Genomic DNA, 18816 nt, shown 5'->3' with positions numbered 1-18816 from the left:
GTAGACAATAAAACATACAACATATATTTTAATTGTTATAAATGTAATAATATAGTATTTAAGAGGACACCGTACCCGTGATGGTTTTCATTTTAGTTCTTATATTTCGTTATTAATTCATAAATCATAACATATCAATTTCTAGATCAGAATAAATAATAATTCATTTACTTCTGTTAATTTTAATATTAGGATAAATTGATTTACTACGAAAATATAAATTTATCAATATTATTTAGACTCTCATTTAGATTTTTTATATTTTAATTTTGAAGCAAGTCATGAGAAGGATTTTAAGATTGGTAATTTTTTTTTTTTTTTAGAAATAATAAAATGCAATTATTTCATTTTAAAATAAAATTGAAGTACAAAAAAATCTACTTGGGGCTCTAAGTTATATTCTTTAATTAAAATTGTTATCAAATCTAATCATTTTTACTATTTAAAACAATGGTGTTAATTTGATTATTTTTAATGTTCTGCGATTTTATTTGAATGCTATGCGTTTGTAACACGGAAACAAGTAACGATAATACTGCGGGTGTGACAAAATTTATTTAAATTTTTCTTACTTTGATTCGTTTCTTCAATAGGATAGACCGGGGTGGCAGAGACTTGAGGGCCTCCAATATACGGCTCGTGGGCTGGTTAGAGTCCACTAAGATTTTCGATCCGGTCGCAAAACTAATTAATGTTTTAAAAATAGTATACTAATTTTCTTTGTTTTTAATTTATTCATTCTTTAGAAAAAATTTAAAAAAATAATTGATTAGCGTTGCCAAAGCGTGCCTCAGGCTTGTCTCACCATAAAAAAGGTTAAGAGACCCCTTTTGATAGATGAAAATGTTTTTATTCTTCAGAATCAATAAATTGTTGTGTTTTCCGAAAATAAGGCTTCTCAGCTTCTGGGTAGCAAGTATCTATTATTTATTATTATTATTAAAGTGAAAACACATATATTTCTGGTTTTTACATGGACGGAAGCCTTAATTGTGGCAACTAATAGAAAAGTGGAAGTAGCGTTTGTATTAGTAAAATTGTTTGTAATTGTAACAATGGAAAATTTATTTATTTATTTTTCTAAATTTATTATTTGGTTAGAAATATTGTAAAGTAGGATATATCAAGTTGTGTGCAAATATTATGTTGTATGTGTCGTGAATGTAACTTACATAATTATAATATGGCTTTTATGAATTTTTTGTTATGTGTTTGTATTTTCAAAATTTTACTTAACTGATGTAAATTATTTTAATGAAAATTAAGTTATTATAATATTTTAATGTGTTGTCAGGTTAATTCTTCATACACTATAAAATAAACAATATTTCATATTTTCATGTACATTATAATGTCATGGCGTTATGACTTCGCACAATGTTCTCTTTTTCAATACTAACATACGAAATAATCCGAAACAATAACAAATTAGGTACATATTATGACTTTAATATGGCCAATACGATTTTTGGGAAAAATCGATTTGCAACTTTCAAAGCATATATACACACAATATGTATTCCAAAGTTCTATACTATTTTTTTTGCGCTGGACATAATTAAATATAAAGCTCACAAAAGTGCAACAATTGATATATTGAAAAATAAAACTTTTACTACCACCAAACTTTAAAAATAAAAACAATAAAATACTTAATTTCCGAAAGTCGAAAAAAGTGAAATCGGCTTTTTCAGACATAGATTTATTAATTTTTGTTGTTTTTGGTGCCTGTAGTATGACTAGTGTTTAAGGCCCATTGCTTATATATATATAAGTATACTATTACTCGAAAATTGTTTTGTTCATTTTTCCGTGATAAGTTTTATAAATAAAATGATTTTACGCTGTAATTGTTATTTATTATACTATATATTGTAATACACTACTATACGGTGCCTCCAAAAATATTTTTCTTCATTTCCAATATTAATAAGTACCAAGCACCAATGCACTATTATACAATAATGGTACCAGCCAAAACAATGTAGTATTGTGTTGAAAATGCATAATTGAGCTCAACATCGAATTCAGACATATTTTTGGAGTAGATGTTTTTTCCGTCTTTAATATATTATATATAAATAATAATGTATAAGTAATAGGTATGTTCAATAAACTTACATAGTGCATATAGCATAATATACAATACGAGTACACATCAATATACATTATACACTCACACACGCATACACATAAATATAATATTCATGTATATAAGTATTAATGTGTTTTATTATAATACTCTAGGTATCGGGTGTCTAAGCTAACCTCGGGTTTAATTTCTCATCAATTGTTTATTTGTTTGACAATATTTTATGCAATATGTATATACGACTTGCAATGTGCGCGTATTGCGTTACGCGCGGTAAGTTTTTTTTTAATTCGAATGTAGAACATTTATTTTTCTTTTTTTTTTTTTTTTTGATTTTATTAAATTCTCTGAAAATTAAATTCTTCTTTATCATACCTTTATTTTAGATTTTTTATGGAAAAAAAATGTAATAAAATTGTTTATACTCAAATCTCAATGTTGGCAGATTTAATCGGAAAATATAAAATTAAAATCAAGAAATAACACTTAAAACCGTGTAAGTTGATGGTGTGACAAAAGACAACTACAATATTAATATGAGACAATTTTCACATTCGATATATTAAATCTACTTTGTTAGTTTTGTAGTTTCATTAAATTTAAATTATCAAGTGTCATATTTAGTTCTTGGATTTTGGCTTTTTGTAATCTAAATAATAAAAATTATAAAGGTAAATACAAAAATTAAAGATATAATTAGCACAAAAACAACAATATAATGTGAGTGTTTACTATGAAAATAAAAGCGGCAATTAACATGACCAAGCTATGATTAAACTTTAGAGCATTATTTAAAAATGTGGATTTTTTCGGAGATGAGACTTCTTTTCATCAATTGCATCAAAACAAATCTGACGAAATCCTAAGAAACGTTTCGAAAATAAATTTGCAGGCACGCAATTATTTTTCTCTTAAGTAGGATTTAGTATAGTGGCATAAACATGGGACGAGGAAAAAGGTTTGAACATTCTTAAAGTCGTAAAGATGTTTTTTTTTTTTTTAATAAACAATTAACAACTTTGATACGTGGTCAAAAAGAGTCGAGTCAAATTTTGACGTTTTGAGATTTTGATGTATTTTAAATAAATATGTTCTATTTTTTGGTAAAGATATTAAGTTAAACACTTATACTTTAAGGTATAACACTTTTTAAATGTTATTAAATTGAATTGTATAGTAAAAAAATTTGTTATGTTTCATACATTTTATTAAATTTAAATTATAAAAATGTTTAGATAAATTTTACACTATTTTATCAATTAAATTCCAATACTTTATTTTATATGATCACATAAGGTTAAGTTGACATTTATTAGTCTAAATTTATTATTAATAATTTTATGTAAAATATAAATTAATATTTTTTTTGTTATTTCGAAAATTATATATAATAGTCACCGTTCATTGGACTTACGGTTTATTGACTCATTTAATTATTGTACTCGTAATAAAAAAGGCTGTTTTTAATTTGCACGTATGCTAATACACACGGCAAGAAATTGATTAATTTGACTCACACGCTGGTTAATGGTGTCATTTGAAAATTAGATAAATAAAGAAAAAATGAGATATAAAGTACTTCCGGTATTTTGCTTTTATCGCGAGAATAACTAAAATTACCTTTTTACGATAAACCGAGTATTTGTCAATGTTATACACTTATATGTAATACGACAGTATAGTTAGTGTATGAATAGACATTGTCGTCGCGTATGGTTTATTTTTTTTCGTGGTCAAATAAAATTGTTTGTGTCACAATAAACACTGTGATTTGAGTGTGGAAAAAAATTAGATGTTCTTAAAAAGTATGACGAGCTTTCTCATATGAGATTAGATTAGGTTAGATAACCTAAATTATCCTGGCAAGAAAACACCATTAACTATACAAATGATAGAAACACTTCAAGCTCCATGTAGAGGGATTTAGCAAAGAGGCAATTTTGACGTATTCGAGCAATGTATAGCCTACGAAGATATGATTATAAAGTTGGCCTATAAGAAGGGAAAATCCAATCAACTCTGGATGGATTTTTATCAATAAATTAATTAGGTTTTACATACATACCTATTATTTTATTTTATTTTTGATATTTATATACATAGGAATATAGCTTTGTTAGATTTTTTTTTATAGCTTGAATCTCAATAAATATTTATTTTTATTTTAGCCGTACATCATTTGCACATCGTCCGTTTTACCTGTACCTACCAAATTATCACACATCAAATGAGCATTAACACGCTGAATAATAGAATTGTATAAAAAATAATTTCCAATAGAAAATTTAAAGATTTTCATAAGTCATATGTAATAAATAGATTCAAATAATTAAAAATAAATTGAATTGTAGTCATAATTATATAAATAATGCACATATTGAAATGAACACTTTTGTTGGCACATTACAGTCATAGTTAAAATACAAATATACATTTTTGATCTCACAAGTTTTCAGTATTTTTTTTTCCATATAAAAATACTTTAGGAAAATTATTCAAGATTTTCCACGATATAAATTAACAAATTTGAATTAATTCATTCTTATATATACTCAAAAGTTAAAATTACAGTATAATAATATAATGTTCACGTCTGGTATGTCTCGTAAGTATCTACGTCTCGACAGTGGCTCACTCGTTTTATTATCCAGTAATCTGCTACCTTGTTTGATAAACTTATTCGATAAAAATCGATTAGTCAGCCGTACATCTTGGTATTGTGTTATTATTAACTGATTGTCTACACAATATTATCACCGTATTATTTATCATTTATTACCTATTTATTTATTTTAAAATAGAAATATCTGTACAATATTTGAAAACTGGATGTTATGAAAGTAAATTTGGATACTTATGTAAGAATTTTAAAATCAAAATTAGAAAACAACTAGCGCTTTTGGGTATCTTTACAACTTTTTTTAATTTATTGTTAAATAATATTGATACGCAAATGATGTAAGACCTTTTAAACGGCTGATGCGCAAATTATGTATAACCCAAAAATCGAACGATGCGCAACTATCTTACGAAAAAGGTCAAAATTAACAATAGTGATATGCTAACGACAACTGGCGTTTATTTTTTGGGGGCCATTCGTCTTATTGACTCATTTGGTTAATGGGCTCAACGCTCAAATGGTTAGGTCCCAAAGTGAGTCCAAATAGTCCAATAAGTGACGACCATTGTATACATAAAATGCCAGTAAAGAAGGTAAGTTTGAGTAATTTTTTAAGTATGTCTAATAATAGTATTAACATAAAATTAAAAAATACTATGGTCTATGATGTATGATGAAAAGTTTAATTTTTCAAAATTCACAAAGTACAAGCTAGAATGTCTTGATTAAGCCGAAACCTATTATCATAATTTGATGTCTGGGACATTTTTCTGATAGAAAAAGTATATTTAGATATAAAAATAAAAATAAAATAAAAACAATCATTATAAAATCAATAAATATCAATACATCTATCGCTACACTTAGAGTCTAAAAATGTTCTATATTTTAATAATAATTTATATTTTATATTGAACTTCTTTTTTTAAATTTTGAAAGAATAAGTGATTAAAGGAGATTAAACAGTAGGTACCGAGTACCGACCGAATATTTAATTTGTTATTTTATTTGTAAACAATTTTCGTCATCAATTTCAATTTTCATGAAACTCCTTAAGTTTGAACACATATTGTATATTAATGACATGTTTTAAAAATGATAAATTATTTTAAATAATTGTGTTTATTTATTATACCCAATATACTCATAAATTATCCTTATTACATTTTCCCTTATTATATTTATACTACAGGTATAGGTAGGTAACTGATAATGATATTGGTATATTTACAATAGAATGGAACATAAAAATAATTACAATATTATGTTTATTATCTTATTTGTCAATCATAATAAATTATTGATATATTTTTTATTCAGTTTTATATTTACATTCTAATTGATATTAAATATCTTAGCCCCTCCACCCGGGCCCATTAGCTCAGTTGGTTAGAGCGTCGTGCTAATAACGCGAAGGTCGTGGGTTCGATCCCCCCATGGGCCAATATTTTTTTTAAATTTAAATTAAAAATATGGTTGGTAATTTTTTATTTCGATGCAAATTATAAAATGTATGTTATATATTTAACACTTTCGAACTATCCGAGTGCTTCAAACAATTGAAGTAGTCTTATTTAAGCCTTTGTAAATTGTAAATAAATGATTCTGAACGTATAACTGTTAATATTTTAGAACTTAGTTTTAAGTTATCTCTAACCACCAGCCAACAGTAAATATATAAATATAAGCTGCAACTTAATTCGTTGGGCTTTATTATGGGGTTGGATGATGAACTAATCAACTAAATTTAAGTGTGTCTGTTAAGATATTATAATGTGTCCTTGTCCATCCCATTCTTGAGTGTGGATGTATTGTTTGGATCTTCAACTGCTATTGACGTTGGGCAAGCTGAACGAGTCCAGAATAAGTTTATACGTTTTGTTAGTTACGTTTAAAAATTATCTGGCCATTTTATGACCATACATTAGTAGCAAATCGACTTGACCTTTCCTCACTGATTGAGCGAAGACGAATTGTTGGTATTACATTTACTGGAAGTCTGTCAAACCGCAAAGTTGAATCCATTGATATTGTTTCTCTAATATGTTTTAAGGTACCAACCCAATGCTTCACTCGATCTATTGCTTATTTTTATATCCCTCACACGCCACCATAAACTTTATTTAGCTTACCATTTTCTGAGAAGGTTAATGTCGAACGTGAATATGGATCCTCATTTTTTATTATTATTTTTTTATCTTCCATTTAATTATTGTGTATACTTAATTATGTTTATAATTGGTTATACACAATAATTTTTTACATTATGTAAAAAAGAGCCTCATCCGTTTAAAAAATAAATAATTCAGATACGTCTTGTTATTATTTTTGTTACTTTACAAGTTTTGAAAACGTAATAGAATGCTATACCCATAATTGAAAAAAAATAATAATAAAGCTAGTCTTTGTACCATGGGCGAGCAATTTATTATTGTAGATGGAGTGAATCTGACGTAATATTGTATTCAGATTAAAAATATGTACATGACTCGAGTAGCACTATACAAAAAACAGGTTTTATATAATTTATATATTAAAACTGTTCATTTTGGACGAGTGCCACTATGAAAAAATAATATTTAACTTAAAAAAAAAAATAAAAATATGTACATAACATTATTTATACTCGAGTGTGAACTGTGAAGTATATAAAATGTAAATTCTGAAAATTAAATAAGCTTAGTAGACCATTAGTACTTAATATTATTGCATAGCTTAAACTTAAAATGATGCACACTATAAAAAAAATTTGATGGCCCATGGGGGGATCGAACCCACGACCTTCGCGTTATTAGCACGACGCTCTAACCAACTGAGCTAATGGGCCGAACGACAATCTTCGGTGATTTTTGACGCGTTGACAAAAACGAATATCGAATACCCACTTCCATCATTATGTACTTATTTTATAAAAATGTATTTTTAAATAGGTATTTTAAATTTTTATAATAATTCAAAAACACATTGCAGGCTTACACAGTTACACACACACTAGTATAATATTACAAAAATGTAAAACAAGGCAAAATCCTGAATCCGTGCGTATTACCTATGTTGATAGTTTATATCGTAAACCGTTTTATTTGACTTAGGTACTACTAATGCAGCAGTTGGGTAAATAATAGTAAACTATAAATACGTGTATAAAAAGTATCGAATCGATTAAACAAAAATGTACTTTAACAGACTAATGGAAATTTATAGGATTATACAGAAACCACTCTCCGTCGTCGTCATTAGGGTATGGCGTGTAGATACCTACCTACCAGTTTATACCACACGGAATAGCGGTCGTGTGTGCAGACGAATTCATTCAAAATATTATTATTAAACCGTACATACAGGTATATTATGTAGATATTAAAAATTGGATATACCCGATATCGGTTTAATAGGCATAAGAGGTACTCGTACAAAATCTAAACCATATATAAACTGAATATACATTTTTTTATTCAATAAAATAAGGAGAGCACTGCGCCACTGCCTTTGTAATTTATAAATGAATAATATCTCGTATAGGTATATGAATATGATAATATAATATTAAAGCGAACGGAATCGTATTTTTTATTTTTTTTATTACACAACCACCGAGAATCTCGATAATAGGATTTTAAATCATGGCTTTAAAGTGTCGTTTAATAATTGGGTATGAAATATAAACCGAGAGGTCAAACCAGGCCTTGGGTTTTTGTTTTTATTTTTTGTATAATGATTCTTTTTACGGGTTCAGTTGCATTTGTTATCATACTTATTTATATTATATGATAATATTTTTTTAATTTTATAGCCACACCGTCCAATTTCACATACCCCCTGTTTTTGATAATAATATAATAAATTATAAATATTATTATGGTATACCTAAGTATTTAATATATTGTACATAAGATAGTTGTTAATTATTTGAATGGAGTGAATGGACAGATGCACAAAAATAACAATAATATGTACATACAAGAAATATATTAAGAAATTAATTATTAAATACTTAACTCGTTTAGTTTTGAAAATATAATATATACAGAATGATAATTTTTTAAGCACTAACTTAACACTTAATTTTTCTGCCGATTACGTTTGATTGAATCGAGACTTGTTTGACAACTAGGGATACGTTCTATAAATACACATTTATGGGAACATTTCAAATTATTAACTCTTCCAGAATGTACATGAAATATCTCTACAATGTAACTATTTTTGAAACAATTTATTTAAGTAAGCTTTTTTTTTAAAGTTATTTCCATTTCATAACTATGGTTCTAAAATAAAAATTGAGTTAGAGCTTTATCAGATTTGACCAAAAATTCTTTTTTTGATTCATTAAAATATTGATAATCGAATAATTCATAACACATCTAGTTTCAATTATTTATAATCGTAATATTCCAATAAAATATTTAAAACTATTTAAGTAAAATACTATTGAGTATATTTTATCTAAAAAAAAAATTTAAAAAACAAATTATTATGAATGAATTTAATAATTTTAATACATCGAAAAAAATTATTTATATTATTATTATCATTATTTGCTATCTAAACTTGTCACCTGGACTTGCTCAAATAGAGTTTCAAAAATAAACTGGTGTTGGAATTTATAGAAATAGGAGTCTTGGAAAAAACTACACATGGTAAAGAATAATTAAGTTTGAAACGTTCCTAAAACTAATGTGCATTTAGGTACACACCATTGCTTTGAAAGTGTATCGATTCAGGTAAAATTAACGTTATCCAGGTCAGAAATTTAGTGTTAACTCAAACAGTCACACTGAATATCATTATTATAAAAGTATAAACAACGTACTAAATAGGTAAATAAATTTATGTATTGCATCCATTTTGAATATTGATAGGTTTCGTGAAATGGGTAGACATTTCGAATCAACTAAGTTGTTTACACATGACGTACATAATGAAAAACATTTTTAAAAGTAGAAACAATTTAATTAAACAAAATGTATGAACAATATGATAATAGTTATTATACATTTTAGTAAAATGTTGAGCGAATTTACAAAAATATCTATTCATACAAAAAAATGAATACCTGCAGCGGTACGCTCGTTTCGCCATTATGTGGATGTATAGACTATGGAATAAGTTCCGTGCTACTGAATTTCCATGTCTGGTTTGTGAAAATGTATTCATATTGTACATAATTCCGTGACGTGTAAAAAAAACGTATGTCAGTTTTGTAAACTTCGAGATGAAATGTCTATCCATTTCACAAGATCGATCAAAACGCGAAATGGGGACACGACCTAACACGCTGCACACGACCGTGGACGTAAAACAACGTTAGTAATAAGCAACCTACGTACTAAGTTTTATAGAGTAAGTTTGTCAAAGCGTTTGCTCCCGCCAAGTATACTGCGATACACGCGTTTGTGTATAGACTTGGCAGTCGTCACCACGCTTCGCTCAGTAAAAGTCATCGCCACCCGCAGACTCGTGTTCACCGTACTTCTTGTTGTCGGAAAGGGTATCGTACTCAGCTTTATGGTCGTGGTGCGACTTGTGGCCGGACTCTCCGCTGTGGCCCTTGTGATTATCGTAGTAGTTGCCCTTGTTGAATTGGCCGGCCGAGCCCTTGTGCGCCTCGTCGTAACCGGATTCGTGGCTGGTGCCGTGCTTGCTGCCGCCCGCTTTCTGCGTAAAGTCCTTGTGCTTACCACCGTACTTGTCGTATTTGCCGTGCTTGTGCGCGTTGTCGTAGAACTTTTGTTCTTTGTTATATTCATCTTTGTGGTACACGTTGTGGAAACCGGTCGTCTTGTGTCCCTTCTTGTGGTTCTCGGTCTCACCAAACTTTTGACCCTTCACCCCGTGTGTGCCGCTTTTGTGATGACCATAATGGTCTGCATCGGTCTTGTGACCGGTGCTGTGGCCTTTCGCTTTCTTATAGTGGCTCTTTAGGTCATCTTTGCCGTACTTGCCGGCGTGACTCTTGTCAAAGTCATGATGGTTCTTGTAGCCGCTGTCGCCCAGAGTGCCCTGCGAGAAGTAATGACCGGCCTTTTTATACGAACCACCTGCTTTTGAGTATTTTCCCGGTGACTTGTACTCCTTATGTGTATAAGGTGACCCGAAATAATTCTAAAAAATACCATAAAATCATCACACGTGAAAAATCATAACAGACTTTTTTATAGGTAACTTAGTGTACATTATTATTATTATAACTAATTAGATAATAATAAAGAATCCGCCTGGGGGGTTTAGCGATCGAGTAAAATATTGAAATTAAAGTTGGTTTGAAATTAATTAAAACGAATCATACATTCATATGCAAATAATAGTCTGTAGATATATTATTTTCATCATCATTATCAAATCGCATAGTTACAAAACTTCCTGTTTGTTATTCAATGGATTTCAATAAAACCACTTAGTTTTTCCTTATCATACTCGTCGTTTTATTTATTTCATTATAATACATATAAAAAGATGAAAAAAACTTCCAGTGCCCGGAACCAATATTAGGTAGGTACCTATTATATACGATGAATGGTTTACGTGCATAAATCACAACTGTTTACATAGACTTTTTGTTAGGTAAACTTTTGACCTCCGAACTTTTGGAAAAACAAATTCATATAGAGCGGAGGAGAAGCAAATGGGATAAAAATGCAAAAGCGTTAAAATGAGTATGAGATGAAGAAAAAATAGAAGTCATAAATCATAACAATGCTTAAAATGTTTGTTCGGGCCAACATGTGAGAGGGTTTCGAATTTCATTTAAATGTAATCACTTTGAAATCTTTCATTCGTTCATCGTTTTGTATTCATCCGAAAGGCATAATGTTATTAAATACGATTTATTTTATCTTATTCACTATTCAGATCTATATGTTTTAATGGCCAATTTAATTAAATACTTTTAAATATTATAATATATTTACTAAACAAATATGAGCACTGAACATATACATTGATTACAATATTATAAGTTAATTAAAAAAAAAAAGGTACGCAAGTACATAGGTATTCCTCTATTGTACATTAAATGTCGAATGGATAATGGATCACTATTATGAGTGTATTAAATTTGAATTCAATAGTATATAATTGTATGCGAAAAACGATTTTGATCTTAGATAGTCTGTTAACAACATTATTATTTAATACCGTAAAAGAGTAAAAATAGATTCATAATTTAAGAAGATAATAAATACTAAAGATACTAAAAATGTCTTAGCGTATAGTAAAATTCATAATAATGTACAAAAAAGTTTTAAATTCCCACGAATAATTTTTTTAAATTAAAACGAAATAATCAATATTTAGAATCTAAACGTGCAAAAACACCTGCCAATTAAATAAATAGTATAAAAATTAAATAATATTATATTTATTGAATTTAAATAATTATTGTACCTAATTAAAAAATAATAAAAAGTTAAACAGATATGATAGATTTGTATTAAAATCGCAAAATGTTCAGTTATGTGAGGAAGGTTAGATTTTCAATTGTTATATTTAATCTATTTTTTCAAAATAAAATATGTATGATATATTGATGTTAATAAACAATAAATATTTGTACCACTCGACGAACGGAATTCAAAACGATATAATAATATATCGATTAACAATAATTGGTTGCTGTTTACAATATTATCATACAATACACTAAATCTGTAAACGGGTAACGTTGATATACGATTATTAATGATGCACTGACCTGATCGTCGAATCCGAGCCCGTCGCCTTTTAGGCCGTCGTCGGACACGTCTCGATGGTACTTAAACGGGGACAGCTCAAAGTCAAATGTGTCGCCGTTATTGTCGTTGTCGAAATTATAACCGTCGACGTTCGAGATAGGCGACGGCGAATAGTCTGCGTCGTCCAACCCGTATCTTCCGTCGTCAAAGTCGTTCGGGATCGGGTCTCCGAATTGTGAATTTTTTTGGTAACCGCTTTCAGTACTACGACCATTGTTGTAGTTGACTGCTTCCTCCTCACCGACGACTGGTATGTTGTATGGCGACGCGCGTTTACTGCTGACCACAGGCATTCCGTGAAAGCCATTTTCCTTTTTAAAATCTATGTCATCGACAATGAAAATCATCAAATTATTATGTTGTTGGTGATTTATTAATATACAAATAATAACTAGAATAATATTATGTTTTGTAAGCCAATGGATTCTTTCAACAATTCTTTATATTTTTTTTAAATCGTGTGAACTTTGCAGCGTAAAATTAGCGGTCAACCATTTAAAAATAATCGTACAAATTTGTTTGTAAGTTGTTCAGTTGTGGATTGGGTCGGGGCCAACGAGACCCTTGTTAGAGATTGTTGGTCGACTTTCAAAGTTTGTTAAGATTTACTTTGACATTAGAAATTTTTTATTTTTGTGCTGTTATTTTCACGGTAGCAAGATAAAAAAAAATTATTTTTATTTGGTGTAAACTGGCTTAAACCATTGTTCAAACGATTCGCAATAATTTATTTATGATACTAGAACATTTTGAATTTTGAATTTAATGTTTTCACGTGTCTCTATAGCATCATGAACAAGAAAGGTTTTTAAGAAAAGATAATTTGGAATTTAATATAATAAGAATAGTTACATAATAAACTAAAACAATAATATGAGATAACAATGTATAAACGATAATACCTATAAGTAGATATTTTGGGTAGTATTATAATTCCATAGCATTAGATTTAATTGAAAAGGTTGACAATTAATATTTTCTTGAAAATGTGTATAGGTATAAACTATGAGGTTATATTCCGGATACGAATAATCTACGCATAATCTTTTAGTTATATTGTGATCAGTTTTATTCGGATGATAATTTAACGCTTTAACAAAAATTACTATTACGAATTTCCAATAGACAGCTCCTAATAAGACAAGATTGATTGGTGTAAAGCGAAACAAAATAATTTACGAAAATCGAACATTTGTGACACGGGCCATACTGCGAATTTATCTTTTTATGCTTATTGCAATATAGAATCTATATAAATATCAATTGCATGATTTGTAATGCCAATTCTCTCTGCAATAGGTATATCTAGTATGCCTATTATGAATATATTCAAAAATAAATTTGTTCTCTAAAAACTAACACAAATCACATAAATGTGTGCCTTATTATAGTATCGAAGACTTCATATATGTGTATTGTATAATTTTTGTTACATCATTAGTACACTACAATATATATTTATATAATAATAAGTCAGAATTAGAAAAAACGTAATTGGACATTTCGAATTACATGATCCTATTTAGCTGAAATTTAAATATTGCTCGGTAACTACAGTGATTTATTGAATTTACAATGACAAGCTATGAAAATAGGTTTTTATTAGAAACCCATGAAGTTTAACAAACAATAAATTGTCTTCGTAAAACTGAAAAAAGCATTGTTGTTACATAAGCTAGACCTACGACACTACAGTGCAAGTTGCGTGTGACCTTTGTCGTAGATTTCATCACGACTGATCGGATCGCGTAGGTAATTAATTAAAATGTGATTGAAAAAAACATATCAATGCAAATAAAAAAAAAAAACCACCAACACAAAAGCATCCCTTGTGTGCGGTTGTCTCGACAACAATAATAATCGATTCGGATCACCTGTACCACGGCGAAATTCGCGAGCCGACAAATCGTCATTTATTTCATCAAGGGCACGATGATTGTTGATCCGCGAACTGCGAAGTATTCAAGTTCAACCGACGAAACAGTAACAACAATAATGATGACTATTGATTTTCAGTATATTATTAAAAATAATACACATTAATGAAAACTGACATGCCCCCCCCCCCCTTATCCAAATGAACGACAATGCAGCACGCGAACAAAATTAAACAAAAAATAATTTATATAACATTTATACTATACAAAGGTACATCACTTATAAACAAGTGTTTTTCTTTTTTTTATACACAATATACATGTATACATGTTCAACTCTATTAGACGTGGCGTAAACGTTTACAGTCGGTCAAGTAATAAAACATGGCATCGCGTGGAATATAACAACGTGTAAAATCGTGACCCGTTGAAAACCTTATTGGTGGACACAATTTTTTGAAAAACAACACGCGAATTGGCGGTTAATTATTATTACCATCGCTTGGCTAAAATATTAACAGAGGCCACAATTGTTCGCAGTCGTTTCGTCAACCTTTTATTTTTCTCTTACGACTCGTTAAAGAACTGGACTACTCATTTCCGTTGGTGGCTATCACCAATAGTATCGATTGAATCGACTTTGTTGTCGACGAGATTGGATAGTCCCATTTTACAAGGGACTACATGCATACACCATAAATGTCACATAAGAAAGTTTTCAGAGCATAAGGGTGAATAAAAACGGTCTTACTTCATCCATCTTTTACAAGATAATAAAGATATGTATCTTCCATATTCATAATACGAGACCTATATGTGTAAAATAATTATGAAGGAAAGTTAATACATTTATCAAACATGAAGTTAATTATGAATAAAAATATAAGGATTAATGGATTACATACAATAAACAATTAAAATGTTATTATTCGTGTGAAAATTAAATTTTTGAATGTAAAAATAGATTTTGTTAAATACAGGCGTTTGTGTACTTATTGTACTCACCATGTTTTTGTTTGGGAGGATTATTTGCAGAATTAAAAATCGATTAAAATGCTGACCTCACTGAGTCACAAATTGTATTATATTTATAAATCAATTCATTTTTAGATCATTTTCGTATACTTTACTACTTAAAAAATTTGTTTTCAGGAAAAATAAAAATAACAAGAGCACTTAATATTTGACATTTGTAGAATCAAAAATAAATAGGTACAAAACAGATAAAAAAATAAGTTATTTATAACAAACATGATATTTATGCAGAATATTACTAATGATACCATTGTGTTTCATATTCTTTTTTTATGATAAGTTGTATCTCCAAAATTGATATATTATGTAGATTAGAAGAATCAAGTATGGCGGTACACACAAAAAAAAAAAAAATGATATTTAAGTATTTATTTACGCATATTGCATTTAAAATAATTAATCAATAATCGTTAAAAATCAAATTATTATTATTATTTACTTTATGTCACAAATACTTGATATAAAATACATTTTTTTTTTTTTTAATCGTCGTAATTGTTCAATTGACATTATATGGAAAATCTTATTGTTATTGCTTATTACATATCAAATGTATAATAAAAGTTTGCAACGAAGTTATTTATCTTTACTAACATTTAAAAATTAAATAACAAAATAACTGTTTTATTTAATTATTTATTCATAATAATAATATTGAATCAGTAGGTAACTCGAGTTTGAAATATCAAGCCGCAAATAACTTCCGCAACAAATTAACTTAAACAAAACTTTTGATGGGGACATATTTAGTTTATTTCCATCCATATTATTGGACTATAACCAACGAACTTAGGTACCCTTATAATTTATATACTTTATACAATTATATAATATCCAAAAGCTATGGACAATTGGTTAAAAAAAAAATATATAATCCTTGCCGTGACCATAATTTATTATATAATCAATATCATGATAAATATTACGTTTTTATATTTTTAATAATAAAAAATTGCTACCTAATCTCTAAGTTCGAATACGATAATGTATGTCGTTTTTGTGTACTATTATTTTATTCAAACAAACAAATATGATTAACTTTATGGCGTTTGGGAAATCGCACCAATTTATGTTATTTTAAAACTACCAAGTAATAAATCAAAGAAGTTTGCCAGTAAAATAATCATTTTCATACCAATCAGTTTTAATCGATGGAATTAATGGTAATTTATCTAAAATTTAAAGTAGTCTCAGATGTGACTATTGACATTATTATTGATGGTCGTTTTTGTAATAATTTTAATATTTCATAGATATCACAGTCAATGGATAAAATATGAGTCAATTAATCGAGATAACATTTAACGTAACAAATTTAATTTTTCGAACCAATATGGAAAATAAATAAAACTAAAAAATACAATATGTTTAATTTACATTTTTATTACTGTTTATATTAAAATATTTATTTATTTTTTGGAAATAATACTTTAAGTTGTGTACCTAATAAATTATATGCATTATTCACGAGGCATATTTCTTGAAGAATGTATTTTTGTCATAGTTTGAATAAATAATTTTAAATCTTACATTTTTCAATCTTGACATAATTTTTCGTACATATTTAAGACATTGTTGAATGATTATTATCATCATCAAAAGACAAACTACTATAAAATTTCATTATTTTTGGTAGATATTAAAAATTATGTAATCATGATACTTCAAATAATGATAAATTATTTTTAATTTTTAATTAAAACTATTTCAACATTAATATACTACAAAAATTAAACTTTTTATTTGTTAAAGTTTATCTGTATATAGCAGTTTTAAAATTACAAAGACTTTCAGGTATTTACATGGATAAATGTTCGAATACGCACAATTTTATAATTATCTTTAAAAAAAACTAAATTTAATTTCATTTGTGTGTATAAAATTTACTCTTTACATTTAATATTTCAAATTCAGAGTGAAATTTTTTTTTTATTTAGTATAAAAATAATGAATTAATAAAAAATATTGTTTTTTTTTTTTGATTTTTGGCATTAAATAACATATTTTATTGTTTAATTTGTATTAATGTTTAGCATTATAATATTATGTTTATAATTAAAGTATTTAAATGTTGAAAAGTATTAAAAAATAAGCTAAAATATTTATTTTGTTGAGGTCATTTAATTAATTAATTATGTACACACAATTATGTGATTATAAAATGGATTGGTAAACTACAACTACATGTTGAAGTTACATTTTTCTTTCTTCTCATTTACATATATTTACTTGAGATTTGGGTAATGTTTGTAAAATAGCAATATAACTATTAATGATTAGGTTTCCCGAAGTTTTGCACATTATGGTCTGTGATTTGAATTTTTACTTGAACGGCTTACAATATAAAGTTTTAAAATTATTTCTGATTCAACTAAAACTTGTGCAAAAATATCCTCGTATAATTGATGATAAACGTGTGGTGTTCAGTAGGTCTATTTGATACAATTTTCGGTATACGCAGAATGGCTTACATAATATATAGTGGGTGGTAAAAAGGAAAATGGTTATTGAAAGTTTTGGGTTTTGATTTTGAATATATTACATGGAAAGTGTCTATAAAACTTCAAATTTATATACGGAATCTGGAATATGGAATACATGCATTTTACGTTTACCCAATTTTTTTTTCTTATCTATATAATAATTGATGAATTTGTCATCATTATTTATATTTTCTAAAATACACCCGTCATTTATAACGTTAAATCAGTAATATTAAGTTTCATCTCTTAAAATAATTATTGTATTGTTTGATTATAAATATAATATATAATATTACCTAATAGTAACTCCAAAATTTTACAGAAAATTTGTTAAAGAAAATCAGAGATGTATTAAATGAAAGAATTTTTTTGTTATTGCTTTTAAGAAATACTCAACCTAACCTAACCATAAGACCATAAGATATTAGTTGTAATATATTCTAATATTTTAATTCATATAATAGCCTCAAATTTTTTTCTTACTTTCCAGTATGGCATCGAACTTATCATTGTTGCCTTCTCCAAGCTTAATGAATAACGGAGGATTTTGTCCATCCATCCTGTATATGTATCCCGAAGCCGAGGTTTCGAGGTCTTGAACTTTATTGTGTTTTTGTATATATACTTCTCTAGTTTGTTCGCCGCACACTATTAAAAACACTGCAGCCGCATACACGACCGTTATAACAAGAAAATTCATTTTTAATATAAAACAAGTACACTTGCTTAAATTTTTAAACGATTTTCAATATTGTTTTATAAATAATAATTTAATAACTATAATGTTTTGTTTGTTATTTATTGATTTTCAGAGAAACGATATTACAACAATCCATGTGTTGCTGACGGTGGACCGGGCGAACGTATATAAAGCGATCAACATCCAGCCCTCTCTCCTCTTTTCTGGTTACAAGTTACGGGGGTGGGGTATTTTCTGACAGTCCTTGGAGTTATGACTGACAGCTTAACGGGTACA

The 18816-nt window shown here is 27.9% G+C and overlaps 1 protein-coding gene and 2 non-coding genes across 3 annotated transcripts; 1 reads left to right on the top strand and 2 right to left on the bottom strand.

The window, feature by feature from the left end:
* The first annotated feature begins 6082 nt into the window (after nt 1–6082).
* Trnai-aau lies at nt 6083–6156 on the top strand. Its single transcript has one exon. It is a non-coding gene; the product is annotated as a tRNA-Ile (tRNA).
* Nucleotides 6157–7465: 1309 nt separating this feature from the next.
* Trnai-aau lies at nt 7466–7539 on the bottom strand. The gene has a single exon. It is a non-coding gene; the product is annotated as a tRNA-Ile (tRNA).
* A 1687-nt stretch (nt 7540–9226) lies between these two features.
* Nucleotides 9227–18606, bottom strand: LOC112602864 (transcription initiation factor TFIID subunit 1-like). The gene is made up of 3 exons (XM_025351204.1): nt 18324–18606; nt 12406–12767; nt 9227–10817 (listed from the first exon to the last, which is right to left on the bottom strand). The coding sequence occupies exons 1-3, from the start codon at nt 18538–18540 to the stop codon at nt 10143–10145; spliced, it is 1254 nt and encodes a 417-aa protein (XP_025206989.1). The 5' UTR covers nt 18541–18606; the 3' UTR covers nt 9227–10142.
* Between the last annotated feature and the right edge of the window lie 210 nt (nt 18607–18816).

The sequence above is a fragment of the Melanaphis sacchari genome, unplaced genomic scaffold (genome assembly GCF_002803265.2).
Source record: "Melanaphis sacchari strain LSU unplaced genomic scaffold, SCAv2.0 Contig91_pilon_pilon, whole genome shotgun sequence".
Lineage (NCBI taxonomy): Eukaryota > Metazoa > Arthropoda > Insecta > Hemiptera > Aphididae > Melanaphis > Melanaphis sacchari.
The sequence above is the reverse complement of the archived record's forward strand: the minus strand, read 5'-3'. Positions and strand labels throughout refer to the sequence as shown.